At 37.9% G+C, this 17542-nt stretch overlaps 1 protein-coding gene across 1 annotated transcript in view; it reads right to left on the bottom strand.

The window, feature by feature from the left end:
• Positions 1–10999: 10999 nt before the first annotated feature.
• Cdh19 (cadherin 19) overlaps positions 11000–17542 on the bottom strand; it is a 58920-nt gene continuing 52377 nt past the window's right edge. The window contains exon 12 of the mRNA XM_070028985.1: positions 11000–16687. Within this exon, the coding sequence (XP_069885086.1) occupies positions 16182–16687 (506 nt within the window). The 3' untranslated portion in view covers positions 11000–16181. The remainder of the gene's footprint in view (positions 16688–17542) is intronic.

Below are 17542 nucleotides of genomic sequence, written 5' to 3'. Positions count from 1 at the left end.
TTCATCATGGTCTATAAAGTTTGAGAATTCTGAGAGCTTTGACAATACAATGTTTCTTCCACATTGGGTGATATGTACATGTCTTTCCTTTTGCTTAGTGTTGGATGTTCCCTCCTTCCCTCTCATTCCCTCCTTTCCATCCATCACTGGGTTGTTATCTTTACTGTCGCTCTAAGTATGGGAGAAGCAACTCAAGGATGAATTGCTGTCTAACGATTTCAGAGAGTTCATTCTGCAGTTGTTCAGTTCCTTGCTCCTAATGCAAAGCATAATGGACTCAGACGTGTGTGTTGGTGGTGCGTGGGCATGGCGGAGGCTGTGGACCACATGTAACCTTCACAGGCAGGACTCTAGTGGTGCACTTTTCCCATTGAGTCTCACTTCCAAAATTTCCCCAGATCTCCCAAAATAGCACTCTCATTGGATATCAAGCCTTCAAGCCCAAACACTGGTTTTGTTATGTTGTTTGTTTTCATTTGTTTTGTTTCATTATTTTATTGTTGCAGAGTTGGAAGTTGGGTCCAGTCTCATGCGTGCTTTGTCAGCCTCCTTCACCGGACTTCGTTCTCAGCTCCAGAATACACCTGATTTGAGTATATTGGGACATACATATGATTTGCCATGATGAACACGGTGATGTGTTGAAGCATAATGTGATTTCTGTATTAATCACAATTACATACTCTTGCTTAACTGTATGACCACAAGAAAGGAAAACAATAATTTCCTCCAGGAAGAATACTCTGATAAAGTTGCATTTTTAATTAATCAAGAGCATCTAGGTGATACATAAGGATATGAATATGTGGATACATAATATGTGGATACATAAAGTTGTGAAATGTATTACATTTTATGTGAGGTAAAATATATCCATAAAAGTTGCTTAATAAAATTTTCTGTATCATTGAGTCTGAATCAGCATTTACAAATCAGTACACATAACCCAATATGTTGAGTTAAGATGTGAAAGCATATCATATCAATTGTTTTAAAGAGATATTTGACAAAAATCAAGTCCTATTCAAATCAAAGGCCCCTAGCAAAGTAGAAATACAGGAAAAATTGATCCTCTAGATACAATACATGTACAAAAATAAAATAAACAGTCAGACACTGAAACCATGGAAACATAGACACCACATACTGTGTTGTACAAACTTATGCAACCAAAATGCATGGCTCCACTCCTGTTGAATAGCCTAATGGAAAGCTTATTTTCTGTGGTTTACAAAAAATTAAGATAGATACAATTTAAGAAGGAAAAGCACACTGAACGGTTGATGGTAGAGTTGCCTATATGAAAAATAATAATCTATTAATATCAACACAATCATCAGAACTGGCCAGAAAATAAAGTAAAATTCTAAACACAAAATATGATCAAAATACTCTATGAACATCTATAGAAGGGAAACAATGAAGCTTGCTGAGATTGGTTTGGAAAGAGAATGTGCGAGGATAAGAATGACAGAGGGCTGAAGGTGCATGTACCTGATGAAGATACATTGGTGTGCATGTAGGAATGTGTCAAAATAAAAACTCTTTGTACAATTAATTGAGGATAATTATCATCATGGGAGAAACTATGGTAATCCAATAAGCAAGGATTCAGTCCACATCAATAAAATAGAATTAAAAGTCCAAAAACAAATCCAGGAATAGATATTATACTATTTAGAAAATTAATCATTCATATTTAAAGAAAATAAAACAGAAAATGGATCATGTACCTAAGGATATAACTGAAAACTCTGATGTTTCTAGAAGGAAATATCAGATATACAAATATATAAAGTAAGGTTTCTTGTGCAATACTAAGACCTATGAAAACACTGAATAAACAGCATTTCCTTAAATATATATATATATATATATATATATATATATATATATATATATATATATATATATATATAAGATCAGTGGCTTTGATCAAGATGCACTCTATGCATAACCTAACATGTGGAATTGGAGTCATTTGTGCAATCAGTTAATAGTAATTTTAAAAACCTATTGTTCAAACCTTTCTGTTAATAGAATTAACAGAAAAAATGCAAAATGATGCAAAAATATCAGACACTCATTTCTTTTTTTTATTGTGAAAATACTGTACACAGAGGGATTACAATTACATGCATGGGCAAGATAATGAGTACATTTCTTACCAAGCATTGTAGCCTCCTCCTTTGTTTACCATTCCCATCCCTTCCCATCCTCCCCTCACCCCCCTCACCCAATACTCCCCGCGCCCCCCCCCCACCAAAGTTGTAAAGTTTGTTTTCGACATAACGACTTGTACTTCTCATTGTTGCAATGGGTCCACCTGTATCCTTATTTAAACGACTTGTTTTTCCCCTTCCCCTCCACAAATTATACCGACATCAAATACAGTGAAAGCAGGGGTTATACTGTCGGGGAGGGACATACAAAGCAACAAAGAAATAATCTTATAAATGTGTTAGAAACAATCTCATGAAAGAAAAAAAACATTTGAATACATATCTTAGGGTTCGTTTCTCTATCAAACATCACCTTATCTGACCTTTTCTGCTTGACTCAGATATATACTAGATATTGCAAATAAGGGAAACCATGGGACCTATGTTTCTTTGGGCTTGGCTTACTTCACTTAACATAATTTTTTCCAAGCCTTTCCTTTTCCTAACAAATGGGGCAATGTCATTCTTTCTGATGGAGGCATAGAATTCCATTGTGTATATATACCACATTTTCTTGATCCATTCATCTACTGGAGGGGCATCTGGGTTGGTTCCATATCTTAGCTCTGGTAAATAATGCTGAAATAAACATAGTTGTGCTGGTAGTTTTAATATGGTCTTGTTTATGAACATTTGGGTAAATGCCCAAAAGTGGGATTGCTGGGTCATAGGGAAGCTCTATGTGGAGTCTTTTGAAGAACCTCCATACTACTTTCCAAAGTGCTTGAACAAGTTTACACTCCTACCAACAATGCAGTAGGCTTCCGTTCTGTCCACATCCCCTCCACCATCTGTTGTTTTTAGAGTTCTTGATTATAGCCATTTTAACTGGGGGGAGGTGGTATCTCAATGTTGTTTTGATTTGCATTTCTTTTATGGCTAAGGAGGTTGAGCATTTCTTCATGTGTGAGCATTTCTTCTATTGGCCATCCTTCTTTCCTCTTCAGAGAAGTTTCTCTTTAAATCTTTAGCCACTTATTTATTGGGCAGTTGTTTCTTTGAGAATTTGTTGTTGGGAGATTTAATTTTTTGAGTTCCAGGTAGATTTTTGAAATGAGACCCTTGTCCATTGTATGGCTCGTGAAGATCTTCTCCCAATCCGTGGGCTTTCTCTTGATCTTGCTAGCTATGTCCTTTGCCATGCAGAAGCTCTGCAACTTCATGCAATCCCATTTGCCCAACCTTTCTTTGATTTGCTGTGTTTCTGGATCTCTTTTAAGAAAATTTCAGCCTGTGCCAAGGAGTCCTAGGGTTTCTCCTATTCCATCCTGCAATGTTTTCAGAGTGTCTGCTTTGACTCAGACACTCATTTCTGATAAACAATTTCCTATCCCCCAAAAATATTGATATAGAACTTAAAACTCAGAAGCCTAGCAAACAATTGAATCAAATTACGAATAAAGTTTGACATTGATGTGTTACCAAAGTTCTAAAGATCACAAGTAGACATAGAAAAACATCCACCATTTCTCATGGCTGAGAACTGCACATTGACATAATAATTGTCCTGGAGATGCAGATGGAGAGGGCAGCCCTCTCCCAGATGTGGGGATTGGAGATGGCACACTCACTCTGGAAAATGGCTTGGTATCTTCTTATCTCATCCTAAGATCCAGTTGTCACATGTGATTCTGGGGTCTAGCCAGCTTATTTTAAATTATATGTCCATGAAATATTGGTGTGGAGTGTTTGTTTCAGTGTTACTCACATTCACTAAAGCTGAAGCAGCACAGGTACAATCCAACCTAGAATTTTAAACCCTGGCACATCCCTGTAGTAGAATATGATTCAGTATTAAGATCACTATCAGGACATGAGAAGCTATAAAGGTATTTTACATGCAAGTTTATGGTGAAAGAAGTCAATTTAGATAGGCTGTGTACTGCCTGATGGAAAATATATGATATTCTAGAAAAGATGAAAGTATAAGAGAAAACAAAAGTTTTTAGTGGAGGAAATGAGCATTAAACAGGTTAAACTTGAGAAAAAATTCAAGAAAATGACATTTGTTTACAGGAGACTATATAATGGAGGCTACCTAATACTGGACAATTGTCATTATCACAGTGTTTACAGTATGAACTTTAATGAATAGAAATAAAAAAATATATTGGAGTCATTAAGGAAATAATAGTGTGAAATGCAGAATGTGGCAAAACAAAGTGACTGTATTCAAGATACATGAAGATATCTGAGGTGGCAAATAGCCAACTTTGTAACTGTGAAATGAGTGTGTCCGTGAACTTAATTAGAGATATTGTGAGCCCCATGTCTAGGCATTAATGTTTTATCCAAAATGGGTTCTTGTAGTGATCCTAATATTCCTTTAGATGCATTCTGGAACCAAATGAAGAAGTAAATGTGGACAGATACTAGAAACTAGTAATCCCACAGCAGGAGTAGAATTCAGAGAAAAGCAAGGCTAGAATGATCCATGCATTCCAATAGGACACAGAATTAAGTACATCTGTGTTTAATGCACACAGACTATTCACAGACACCTGAATAGACATGATGCATAGAGTAGTGGACACACACACACACACACACACACGCACACACACTTTTCTTCCTTGTTCTGTCATTGGAGAGCATCTATGTAGATATTCCTAGTGCCCAAGTACTGACTTCTATTATTATGCATCATCAAACTAAGCCAGTGCTTTGGAAAAAGAGCAAATCCTTTGAGTGTGGCAGTAACTAAGCAAGGTTACCTCGGAGCACTTACAGTGTGAGAAATAAGGGATTGCACACACACACACACACACACACACACACACAGAGGGAGGGAGAGAGAGTGAGTGAGTGGGAGAGAGAGAAAGATGGAGATAGATTGAGAGAGAGAGGAAGAGAGAGAGAAAGAGAGAGAGGGACTTACAGAGAGGGAGTGTGACAGAGACAAGGAGGGATAGAATGGGAGTTTAGAGTTATGACAATGGAATACAAGCTGGAAAAATTTGAACACACTAAAATGTTACTGGTTATAATTAAAAATAAATACTGATGAGTTTATATTGACTAAACAAGTGTTTGAATAAACAAGTGAGGGGAACACATTACTGTGTGCAAAAGAATTCTAAAAATGCTTGCTGTTATTATGTTGTCAATGAAAGAGAAAATAATTTTCCTCACTTTAGTTCCTTCCTTCCAAATGCTAATACATGGAAAGGAAATAATAAAAGAAAGAATGATTGTATAGTAAATGGAACTAACTAAGTCTGTCTCAGTCAGGAAACCAAAGCCAACTTTTGGTAGCAATAAGTGATATTTATTGTATAGCTTCCTTATACAGTGTGAATAAGATGGCATTTTTCTCTGAGGCTCTATCCCTACAGGACTTTCCCTCCTCTTAATCATTAGAAAATGATCAAGTGTCAGCACAGCAGCAGTCTACCAAATACTTTGACAAGTACCATTGAGAAGTGACAAGGTCATCAAAAGTAATAAAATTCTGAGAAACCATCACAGCCAAAATATTCCTAGGGGAAACTTGAAACCTAAAATTAAAACAAAAGACAGTAGGTAAACTTTAAGTAAACCTGGATAAAGTGTGGGTTTGTGAAGAATAATAGTGCATCATTTTTGGTTCATTACTTGTCATATGTGAGCTACTCTGATATAAAATACAAATAGAAAGAAAAATATTTGTCATGATTAGAACTATGTACTCTCCATGAATTTTTGTAAAAATGAAATTGCTTTTATATTTAAGACACATTGAAATTGGGCAGGAGTTGGGAATTTTAGAAACATTTTTCTTTGGAGTTGTTTTATGAACCAAGTAACTCCAATGTTAACTGAAAACAATGGTTCTCAGGGAGTAAATCAGTATGGCATCCACTTCCTGCAGTCTAATGAGCTACCTCCCATCTACTTTACATGAACTGACTGCAAAACTACAGCCTGGAAATTGCAATTTTTTCTCCGTGTGCAAGCTGAGCTTTCAGACATTGCTTATGAACCTGCAATTGAGCAGCTTGACATGAGAATGCTCGGTCTCCATCCATAGAACTGGCTGGAAGGTAAACATGTATGAGAAAGATCATACGTGTAAAGATCAGTACTCATTACCTTACTCATGTTCTGTAACCTCTCTGTACAGTATTTTTACAATAAAATATATACACAAGAAATCACAACAAAGGCTTCTCTCAGTGGTACTAAACTCAGCTCAGCGCCTATCTTCTCACAAAACTCTCCTCATTCACACTTCTGTACCCCTACAGGCCATGGCTCATAATATAAAGACTCTTCTTTTGTTTTATGAATATTTTCATATTTATCTTTGTGAGTATCTCTCCATTGTCTTACTTTGTTACATGTCCATGTTCTGATTAGAATACCTTTTGGTAATGAGACATTAGGATACTTGTGTTGGTGCTCCCATTTATTAACTAAGCACTTGCTTTGTGGCAAGTAATCTTTGAACACTTACTGGATAGATAAACACATAAGTGTTTGAATATTTATACTGGCTTTATTGGGATTGGTGATTTTCATTATCTTGTGCCGTGACTTTAATTCACCGTGGAACAGAGGGGCAGCATCTACAGTCACACACTACCTCACATGCTGTGTTGAGAAAATGCAGTGGAAATTACTGCTGGAAATGGTGTGTGTGTGTGTGTGTGTGTGTGTGCATGTGTGTGTGTGTGTGTGCGTGTGTAAAACTCACAACTTTGTGATACAAAACTGATGCTTGTATATGGAACACAATAGGAATTACATTAATAAACTATTTTTAAAAAACAATAGTATTCAGAAGCAAACAAATCCTTAAGAAAACCATTCCAAAGTTTGACTTTTTACTTATTTCACTTTTTGTAGTTAAGTGACACTCTGAATATATGTAATTTTTAGAAATAACATTATTGTCTGTTAGCCTATATGTGATTTAACTTTTAAAATGTTAAGACATCTATTTTCATTCTCTATGGTCTCAAAGAATACATATACCTCTTACTTGAGTATTCTTAATCAATATTACTTGATTCCTTGACTCTTGCATTATTAATGCAACACAGAAGAGGTAAGTTATTTTGAAATTCATCACTATAATTCTGATATTCTTAAATGTGATGTAAAGTCTTCAGGCAAAGGCTAAATGTAAATATGTGTGTACACACACACACACACACATATAGATGGTCATTTATATGAGCATAAGGGAACTGCTTAGAAAAAAAAGCATATTAAATTGCTTTACAAAGTTAATGCTGTTGAGGCTCATGATTCTCAGAGGGACTATGACCATGTTTAACATAGTTAATACTTCTAAGCATTCTACCTTTTAGGAAAGCAATTAGGGGTCATAATGGAATAAGGTGATTAACTTAATGCTCTCCACTATATGAAAATCAGTAAGTGTGATTAGGAAAGGGAAATCTGGGGGTGGAATTCAGCACAGGGAGTCATATATATGCCACAGAATGTAGCACTGAGGTTTTAGAATTGTGTGTAGGAAAACAAGAGGCAGCACAGAATGGAAGGCTCTGCCCCCAGGAATCTCTTCAGAGTTCAGATCCCAATGCTCCTCTAGCTTTGTGCAATCTAGTTTTAGTTTTTATTCTAGAAGTGAGGGCACATTATGACAGAGGGGATGATTTACAAGTGCAGAAGCCTTCTGAATTCTGGAATTTAAGTTCATCTATGAGGATTCATTCACAGATGCCTAAGCCATTACTCCCTGTGCTAGTTATGTCTATATATTTAATACATCTATTAATCCATGGTTATTAATGTTAGAAACAAAAGAAAACCACTAGAAATTATCAGAGATTTAGTATGCTAATGTAGTTGATACTGGGTTGGCACTACTTCAATCACATATTTGATGATTTTCTCTTTCTCTAAGGTGGCAATGATAACTGTTGTCTTGGCACAAAATGCAAAAAGGTGCCATTGCCTTCCATCTAAACAAAAGTGGATAGAATACACCCCCTGCTGGGGCATATGTGATGAGTCCACTTTCTATTTTTCAGCTTTGGCTAGATCCTGCCTAAATGCCAGTTGAGCGATAAGGGAAAAAACACACTCTAGTTCAGCAGTAGGAAAAAAACAAACTAACTACACATTCTAATTTCTTAGGTAGATTCAAATAAATGTTTCAATCAAAAGTATGCCTGTATTATATTCTTCTTTTTAAAAATATCAACAAGAACAAGTTTTAGACTGCTTTACAGCACACAGAGGAGGAAGAGAATGGAGATCAATGAGTCAAGCTTATTTGCAGTCTTGAAAATGTGTCTTGGTATTCAGCAATTGGTTTATTGTCTTTTCTTTTTGCTTATTTCAGGTTTATTATTTCTGAGGTCTGCATGACATTTTTGTTCCTTTATTGTATCATATTTAAGTAGCTGTGCTAAAGCTACCAGTTAACCAACAGCTTATGAATACCATATGTCTTAATCAATACCACCCCTTCACTCTCAAACTGGGGCAGAAGATATTTATAAATGTAAACTTTTAAGTCAAAAAAAATCCACTCATATTGCTTTAGGTTGTCCACGCTTAAAAAAAATCTATGCTCTATTTGAATATATAGTTTGGAAGGTGAATCGTTCAGATATGCATAATAAAGACTAAGCCTCATTGTTTCTCTCTGTCATTGATTTGCATCACACCTCAACCATTTTGCAGTAACTCTGTCCCTTCTGTGTAAAATGCGGGGTTCACACGCTAACCCTAACCTACTTGGATATAGGATCGCCAGAGCTAAGAGAAAACATCATTGCATTAAGTCCCATTCACTCAGTTTAAAGGTGAGAGTATGACTATATCCCTTATCTAGTCTGAGTACTAGTAAGAACATGTTTCTTTACTCACAAAACAATTGGCTATATAGCCAGAGTTGTGCACAGAAACCAATGGTACACATATCTACCATCTACAGATACATTTTCAATGTATCTACAGATACATTGCCAGCTAGGAAGCCAGGAAATCTTGAACTGGACTTCAGCAAGTCATAAAAACCGAAATTAGCATGTGCGATATGGTGAGGAGCATTGGAATGGGTCCCAGAAAAGGTGAGTAATATGCTAGCTGAAGAAGTGAAAAAACGACTCTAACCTTCACCACCTTGTTGCTCTGGCCCTTGGTGTATTGGATTGATGAAGGTGGATTGCCTTTGGCAATATGTGCTCCCATGATGATGGGGCCTACCCCACATACATCCAGGCAGAGACATCATTTTACCAACTGTCTGGGCATGCCTCAATCCAGGTAAGGTGTCACAGGCATCCAGCATCACTGTCTGCATAATGGCTCCCTTAGTTAACATGGGTGGGTCCGACATCTCTCTCAACATGGAGGAGTCAGCTTGACTCCAGTTATTTACATTTTGATGTCATGGGAGCTCACTGCAATGTGCCACTTGGCGGGAATACCTTCCAATTTTCTAGGAAAATACAGAGCTAGGCCAACTCCCTTTCCTCAATATTTTCTTACTCTATGTCTCTTAACTACGCATAATTTTAATTACAAAAGACAATGGGGAAATATGGTGTGGACTTTTATACTTTTACCTGAGTTTCTTTGTTCTTTATGTGTATGTTTGAAAATACCGTACAGAGGGGTACAATTACATGAGCAAGGTAATTAATATATTTCTTTTTTTTTGTTCTTTTTTTTGGGTCCAGTTGTGGGGCCTGAACTCTGGGCCTGGGTGCTGTCCCTCAGCTCTTCAGCTCAAGGCTAGTGCTCTACCACTTGAGCCACAGCGCCACTTCTGGCTTTTTACTTTTTCTTTATGTGGTGCTGAGGGGTCGAACCCAGGGCCTCAGGCATGCAAGGCAAGCACTCTACCACTGAGCCACCTTCCCAGCCCCATGAATACATTTCTTATCAAGCCTGTTGCCTCCTCCTTTGTTTCCACTTCCCATCTCTGCCCTCCCATCTCACCCCCCCATCCCCACTCCCATCGTTCCCCCCCCCCCCGTCAAAGTTGTAAAGTTCGTTTTTCGACATGACATAGCATCTTGGACATTTCATTGTTGCAATGGATCCACCTGTATCCCTATTTAAACGATCTGTTTTCTCCCTTCCCCTCCACAAGTTATACCAACATCAAATACAGTGAAAACAGGGGTTATACACAATGGAATTCTATGCCTCCATCAGAAAGAATCACATTGCCTCATTTGTTAGGATATGGAAAGACCTAGTAAAAAATTATATTAAGTGAAGTAAGCCAGGCCCAAAGAAACATAGGTCCCATGGTTTCCCTTATTTGCAATAGCTAGTATATGTCTGAGACAAGCAGAAAAGGTCAGATAAGTTGATGTTAAGTGAAATGAACCCCAACATAAGGATTCGAGTGGTTTTTCTTTCTTGCTATTGTTTCTAACATATTTATAAGTTTCTTTGTTCTTTAGCACATAAAAACATTGAAACTGTGTGTCTGAAACTTCTTTGAAGACTAGCTTCTGAGGAGAGCCTAACCATGACAAAGGATCACATTGTTACATTTCAGAATTCACCCAGCATTTACAGAGTATAGAGAAGACACATAAGGCATTTAAGATGCTGTTCTACATTTGTACAAGGTATTTTATTTCAGTCCATTACCTTCCAAAAAGTTTCAAAAATTCAATTTTAGCAATCCAGTTTTTTTTTATTGTGAAAATACCATACAGAGGGGTTACAATTAACATGAGCAAGATAGTGAGTACATTTCTTATCAAGCATTGTAGCCTCCTCCTTTGTTTCCCCTTCCCATCCCTTCCCATCCTCCCCCACCCCCCCACCCAAACCTCCCTTCCCCCCTCCCACTCACCAATGTTGTAAATTGTTTAAATAGAGATACAGGTGGACCCATTGCAACCATGAGATGTACACGCCGTTATGTCAAAAACGAACTTTACAACTTTAATGAGTACATTTCTTATCAAACATCGTTGCCTCCTCCTTTGTTTCCCCTTCCCATCCCCCCTAACCTGTACACCCTGCCCCCCTACCATGCGCCAAAGTTGTAAAGTTCATTTTTCGACATAACATCTTGTACATCTCATTGTTGCAATGAGTACACCTGTATCCCTATTTAAACAATTTGTTTTTCCCCTTCCCCTCCACAAGTTATACAAACATTAAATGCAGTGAAAGCAGGGGTTATAATGTGGGGGAGGGGCATACAAAGCAACAAAGAAATCATCTTATAAATATATTAGAAAAATAGCAAGAAAAAAAAACATTGAGTCCTTATCTTGGGGTTCATTTCACCTAACATCAACTTATCTGACTGTTTCTGCTTGTCTCAGACATATACTAGTTACTGCAAATAAGGGAAACCATGGGACTTATGTTTCTTGGGGTCTGGCTTACTTCACAATATAATTTTTTCCAAGTCTTTCCATTCCTTAACAAATGCGGCAATGTCATTCTTTCTGATGGAGCCATTGTGTATATATACCACATTTTCTTGATCCATTCATCTACTGAGGGGCATCTGGGTTGGTTCCAGATCTTAATTCTGCAATAAATATAGTTGTGCTGGTAGCTTTAGTATGGTCTTGTTTGTGATCATTTGGGTAAATGCCCAAAAATGGGATTGCTGGCTCATAGGGGAACTCTATGTGGAGTCTTTTGAGGAACCTCCACACTACTTTCCAAAGTGGTTGAACAAGTTTACACTCCCACCAACAATGCAGTAGGCTTCCCTTTTGTCCACATCCCCTCCACCATCTGTTGTTATTAGAGTTCTTTATTATACCCATTCTAACTGGGGTGAGGTGGCATTTCAATGTTGTTTTGATTTGCATTTCTTTTATGGCTAGGGATGTTGAGCATTTCTTCATGTATCTATTGGCCATCCTTCTTTCCTATTCAGAGAAGTTTCTCTTTAAGTCTTTAGCCCACTTATTTATTGAGCAGTTTCTTTTAAGATTTATTTATATTCATAATACAGCTCAAATTTCCTTTGGTCTTTCTCTGTAGAAAGATAGATTTTCTCTAATCTATTAATGTGATGTTCACATATCAGGCACTATAGAAAAAATTCTTTTATATTTCTTTTTCTGAATATTTTATTATCTTTAAGTAGTTGTATAAAAGAGCTCTCTACATGTTAGTTAATATAAGTAATTGTATAAAAGAGTTCTCTACATGTTAGTTGATATTATCCATCCTAATACAGAATTACTCAGTTTTACACAGTGATATATGTATGTGAGTCTTTTTCTCTTTCTCTCTTTTCTATTCTTGTGGAAAGAAAGATGTGTCTGTGGAACCAAAAGATTTCACCTGGCTCTCAATTGAAATAGTGGCTATGACCTTGAAATTTGGAGTCTGCAGTGTGTGAGCTGCTGTGTCTTTATTCATCAAGAAGGGCTGTACTTCCTATGTTAGACAGCTCGGGAGTCCAAATTCCAGACTGGCACACTTCAGGGTGTATAGTGCACATTTTATCTGCCTTAGGTTTCAGGGCACAAATTATTGTCCAATAACTTAAGAAATTAGGTCTTTATGCAAATTTGCATAGTTAACATAAGTAACAGGTTTTACTTAACTTAAGGAAAAATGATTTGTTTATTCTGTGAGTCTTGGAACTCAATGGTCTCACAGATTATTACTTAATAACAAGGGATTCTTATATCTAGGTGAGGATGTATGGGGGAAGGAAGGAGAAGTCAGTAGCAGAGTATTGCATATATGTGGTAGGGTCTGGATTCTCCCATGGGAAGTTAATGGGTTTGTTCTATACTTTTGTCTTAACTTATTTTCTCATGATTATTCATGATCCAAAATTATGTGAAAACTAGACACAATGATTTTTCCATCTTCCTTTTGTTAAAGTATTATCACTTCAGAAAATAAACAAAAATTAAATGTGATTACTAAATAAATATACTGAGTTTGTAGGTTATTGCATGATACTACAATTATTACTTGTGTCATAATATTTATTAATCACTAATATTTATTCATTAATCTTTGTGAAGTTATCGTTTGCTTAATACTTGGGATGTGTAAATCCAAGCCTCAAAACATTAATGATTTCAGAATTCACATATATTCTTTGGAATACTCTAGGCAATAAGTTCATTTGTAATAAAAAGGTATTCTGATAAACATGGAAAGATTATACTGTGTAACAGGACATATTGTTTTAGTGGTGTGCTACAATGATGAATTATTATGAATAAATGATTATCATAAAATATTAATTTTACTTCCGAATAAACTTTGAAACATTTTCAAATAATTAGGTCAGATCTTGTCAATGTATTTTTAATATTTCAAATACAAATATGTGGGAATTTTCAGAAGAGATAAAAATAGGTAATTAGCCTTACAGAGAATAACACAAAGGTCATGTGAGACAAGATTGAATTTCCAAAAAGTGAGGTGTTGTTTGAGCTGGACAATTGCCTGGAATATACTTGAGCCTAAGACTGGTTCAGATATGAGGAGAAGAGAAAGTAAAAATGTAATTTTAGAGAAACATATGGCAATGTGCCCTCAAATAAAGAAGATACAGAACATAGGAAAAAGTTCAGGAATTAGCTTTTTGTTTTCTCACAGAAGCTAAGAATACCCTGCTTTGCATCTGAGTTTTTATTTTTTATATAAAATTAGAACTGGGGCTCTTACATACTAGATATTAACACATTTGAAAATGTTTCTATGTGATCCACTATTAGGTCTTATTTAAACATTTTCTACTATCCACACCTAAAATAATGTAGAAATAGTGATAACTTTCTCCAGTAGTTGAAAAATGAGCAAAACTGGCTGCATTTTATGAAAAATTGTCTTTTAGATGCATCCTAAAAAAAATGAACAAATAACTACCCTGTATTTATCTATTTTTGAATACAATTATTCCAGATTGGCATTCTATATTAATATACAATGAAAATCGTAAGGGCATCTCCAATTGTCCAAATTAAATAGATTTGGGCTCAATATTATATTCACTTAGGCAGATATAATGGAGCAATGTTACCCAAATCCTGCCCTTGCTAGATTTACATTATGAGAAACATAACAACAAGTACATGTTATACTAGATTTACTATTTTGAGTATAATGTATTAATTATAGTATCCCAAAAGGGAAATGAGAGACAAAACAATGGCAGGATTGTGGCAGAAGAGGTCTTTCTTAGAAAAGAGGTTCCAGACCATCACAGCTGAAAAAAAGTAAGATAATAAAAGTAAAAGAGTTAGAGAGGAGATTGTTTCAGGATAAAACATAGAATTGCAAGAGGAAATGAACAGAGAAGGAGGAAGGAAGGAAAGATGGCAGAAATAACAGGACAGGAGAATTTGTGGTGTGTGTGTCAGGTCAACAGTTGAAACGTACTTCAAAATTGCTTTGAAGCCATTGGAACCACTCCAAGCTAGGTAAGAAAGGCTTTCCTGCACTCACAATGGAAGGTGAACTGTTACAATGATGTCGCGTTACTACTTCCTGAGACTTACATTTGCCATGTACAGCCTATACTATTGATAGTGCATGCCTTATTGATTATTCTCAATTGTAATAATGCAAAATAGTAATAGTGGGCCTCGTTTAATAATTAGCTGGTCGATATATTTATCTTATTTATTTTAGTGCTAGGATCAAATCCTCAGTCATGGGCATGGTGGGAAACTATTCCATCATTGAGCTACCACCACTAGCGTCTAGACTTCATGTTACAGATTACAAGGTGAGGCTATAAATACAGAGCTTTCATACTTTATTTTATATTCAGATTATAAAACTTGGATTAAAGATTACTCTCAAGAGATCAAATAAAATTAAGATGTGTGTTAAAGCTCTATACCCAAAGAGTCTAGCATTTCCTCCCTTTAACATGTAATAAGCAACTATTGTAACTCATTTAATATTCAATAATTAAAAAGACACTGAAGATTACCCATATTCTAAGCTCTTACAAGGAAAAAGAAAATTTGAGATTCCTACCATGCTTTATGTATATGAATATTAAGTCTGTGTACTTGAACACAATATTTAAGATCAATTCTAATTAAAATTTAAACCCAGACTCATTTCATATACCTTTTTTTTTTTCTTTTATTTTGTCGATAGTGGGGCTTGAATTCTGGGCCTGGGTGCTGTCGCTCAGCTCTTCAGCTCAATCCGAGTGCTTGCTCAAACACTTGAGCTACAGCACCACCTCTGGCTTTCTCAGTGGTTTATTGGAGATAAGCGTCTCTTGGAATTTCCTGTCTGGACTGGCTTTGAACTGTGTTCCTCAGATCTCAACGTCCTGAGTAGCTAGGATTACAGGCGTGAGCCACCGGCGTCCGGCTCATTTCATTTCTATGAGATTTACAATTTTATGTCGATATGAAAAGTAAGTATTTGGGGTCACATATGAAAATAACTTAGCAAACAATCTCAGCACATTTTACTCTCCTCTCTTGGATCAAACAATACTATACAAAACAGTGCAAATGTATAATATATAACTCTGATTTATTCAGATGCATTCAATATCTATACAAACTTGAGGTTAGTTTTAAGGAGTGGTCTTGGTAAAGATCATATATATATATGCATATATATATATAAATATATATATACATATGACCCAAGACCCCTTGCCAAGAAATGTACCCCTTCCCTGACTCAGATAACTGTAACCCCTCTGAACAGCATCGTTACCATAAAATAATATATATATGTTAATCATCTTTATGCAACCCCCCCCCCCCTCCTTCTCCAAGAGGCTCACGTCCATCTCCGTGTAGAACCGTGGATTTACCACCGTAGGCACTGCCCTTGGCTTTGCCAAAGATCAAAGTTTGGGTGAATGAAGTCACCTTCGGATGGCCCCAGGCCATGCCTTCCTCGCAGGTTCCACTTCAGATGATTCGAGAAGGTGCTGTGGTCTGGGAGGACTGGAGATTCCGGCCTGCCCAGCTGGGGATCACCGTGGGGCAGGGCAGCGCCCCGCCCCGCGCCAGCAGCGCGCCTCCTCCACGGCTCGCTGGCTAGCCGTCGGGAGTTTCAGTGGCTCCACGGCCCCGTGGAGCCCAACAGGCTGGCCAGCCTTTGAAAGCGAGGCCCCAGCTCCTGGAGGTCATCGAAACCGTCCTCCTGGTCAGGGGTGGCCGAGCCCAGGGAGCTCAGGGAGCCGGCGGGGGACCCGGTCCCCTCGAAGGCAAAGGTCTGCAGGGCGTCGAAGGGCGGCGCGCAGGGGTCGGCGTCGGCCTCCGCCAGCTTGTCCCGGATGAAGGCCCCGAGGACCGCGCCGTCGGGGCCCGCCTGCAGGGAGCAGCGGCCCCGGCTGCGGCCGCGGCGCCGGCCCTGCGCCCCGGAGCACGCGCGGCTGGCCGGTGTGTCCCGCGCGCCGGCGCTGCTCCCCAGCTCCACCACGTCGAAGGCCTCCGTGTCCTCCTCGCCGCCCCCTTCGTCGTCGTATTGGAATATGTTCTCCCTGAAGTCCTCCTCCTTCTCGGGGAACAGAGTGGGCTTCCTTCGCTGTCTCAGCGCCAGCATCAGAAGGATCACGCCTGCGGGAGAGAGCACACGGGGCCGGAGTCAGTGGGCGAGGCAGGCTCTCCACTGCGCAGCACCGGATCCCAGCACCGGATCCCAGCTCCCAGCTTCCCGAGCCCGGACTGGACAGTACCCGGAAAGATGGGCAAAATGAGGGAAGAGGCAGCGCGACCCGTGGGCAAACGGTTTAGGGCTAACACCATAAAAACCCAGAGTGATGTCTGATCAGCTTAAAATTCAAGATCTGGTTCATCTTTTTTTCCTCCGATATTGATGGAGAACCAGGTAAGAATAATGGGATATGTTCCCATTGGATTACATTTGGCAATCACAGTGGCCAATGACCCGTATTAACCGAAGTTCGGAAAGAAATCCTGTAATAGTCCTCATTGCAGCAGATGTCTCTGGGAGACATATGTCCTACGTTCGTGGGCCTTGTCTGCAACATAAATAGGAAAATTTTTCGAAAACGTTACATGTATTTATTGATTTGATTCCTGTGAAACCCGTGCGTTATCGTGTCCTATTAAAGGTGTGAAAAATGGAGCATGGAGAAGTTAAATCACAGCATCAAAAAGATACAGCTGCGGAAGTGAAAGCTCATATTCAGCACCAGAAAATTAATTCAGAACCAGTCTTCTGTGATATCACATCAATTTCAGCAATGCCAAGGTGTCATCTATTTAAATCATAATACTGATTTGTGTGGAATCAATATTTATTACTTAAGACAATTTTTAAAATGTACACAGATGGAACACTTTCAGCACATTTTTAATTAAGAAAATAAGTGTGTGTGTCTGTATATATCTTTGTGTGAGTGTTTTTATGTGCAAATAGCCCAATCCATACTCAACCTCAGATTTTAT

Source organism: Dipodomys merriami, unplaced genomic scaffold, assembly GCF_024711535.1.
Source record: "Dipodomys merriami isolate MVZ:Mamm:240054 unplaced genomic scaffold, mDipMer1.0.p SCAF_2, whole genome shotgun sequence".
NCBI lineage: Eukaryota > Metazoa > Chordata > Mammalia > Rodentia > Heteromyidae > Dipodomys > Dipodomys merriami.
This window is presented reverse-complemented; position numbering and strand designations above follow the sequence as displayed.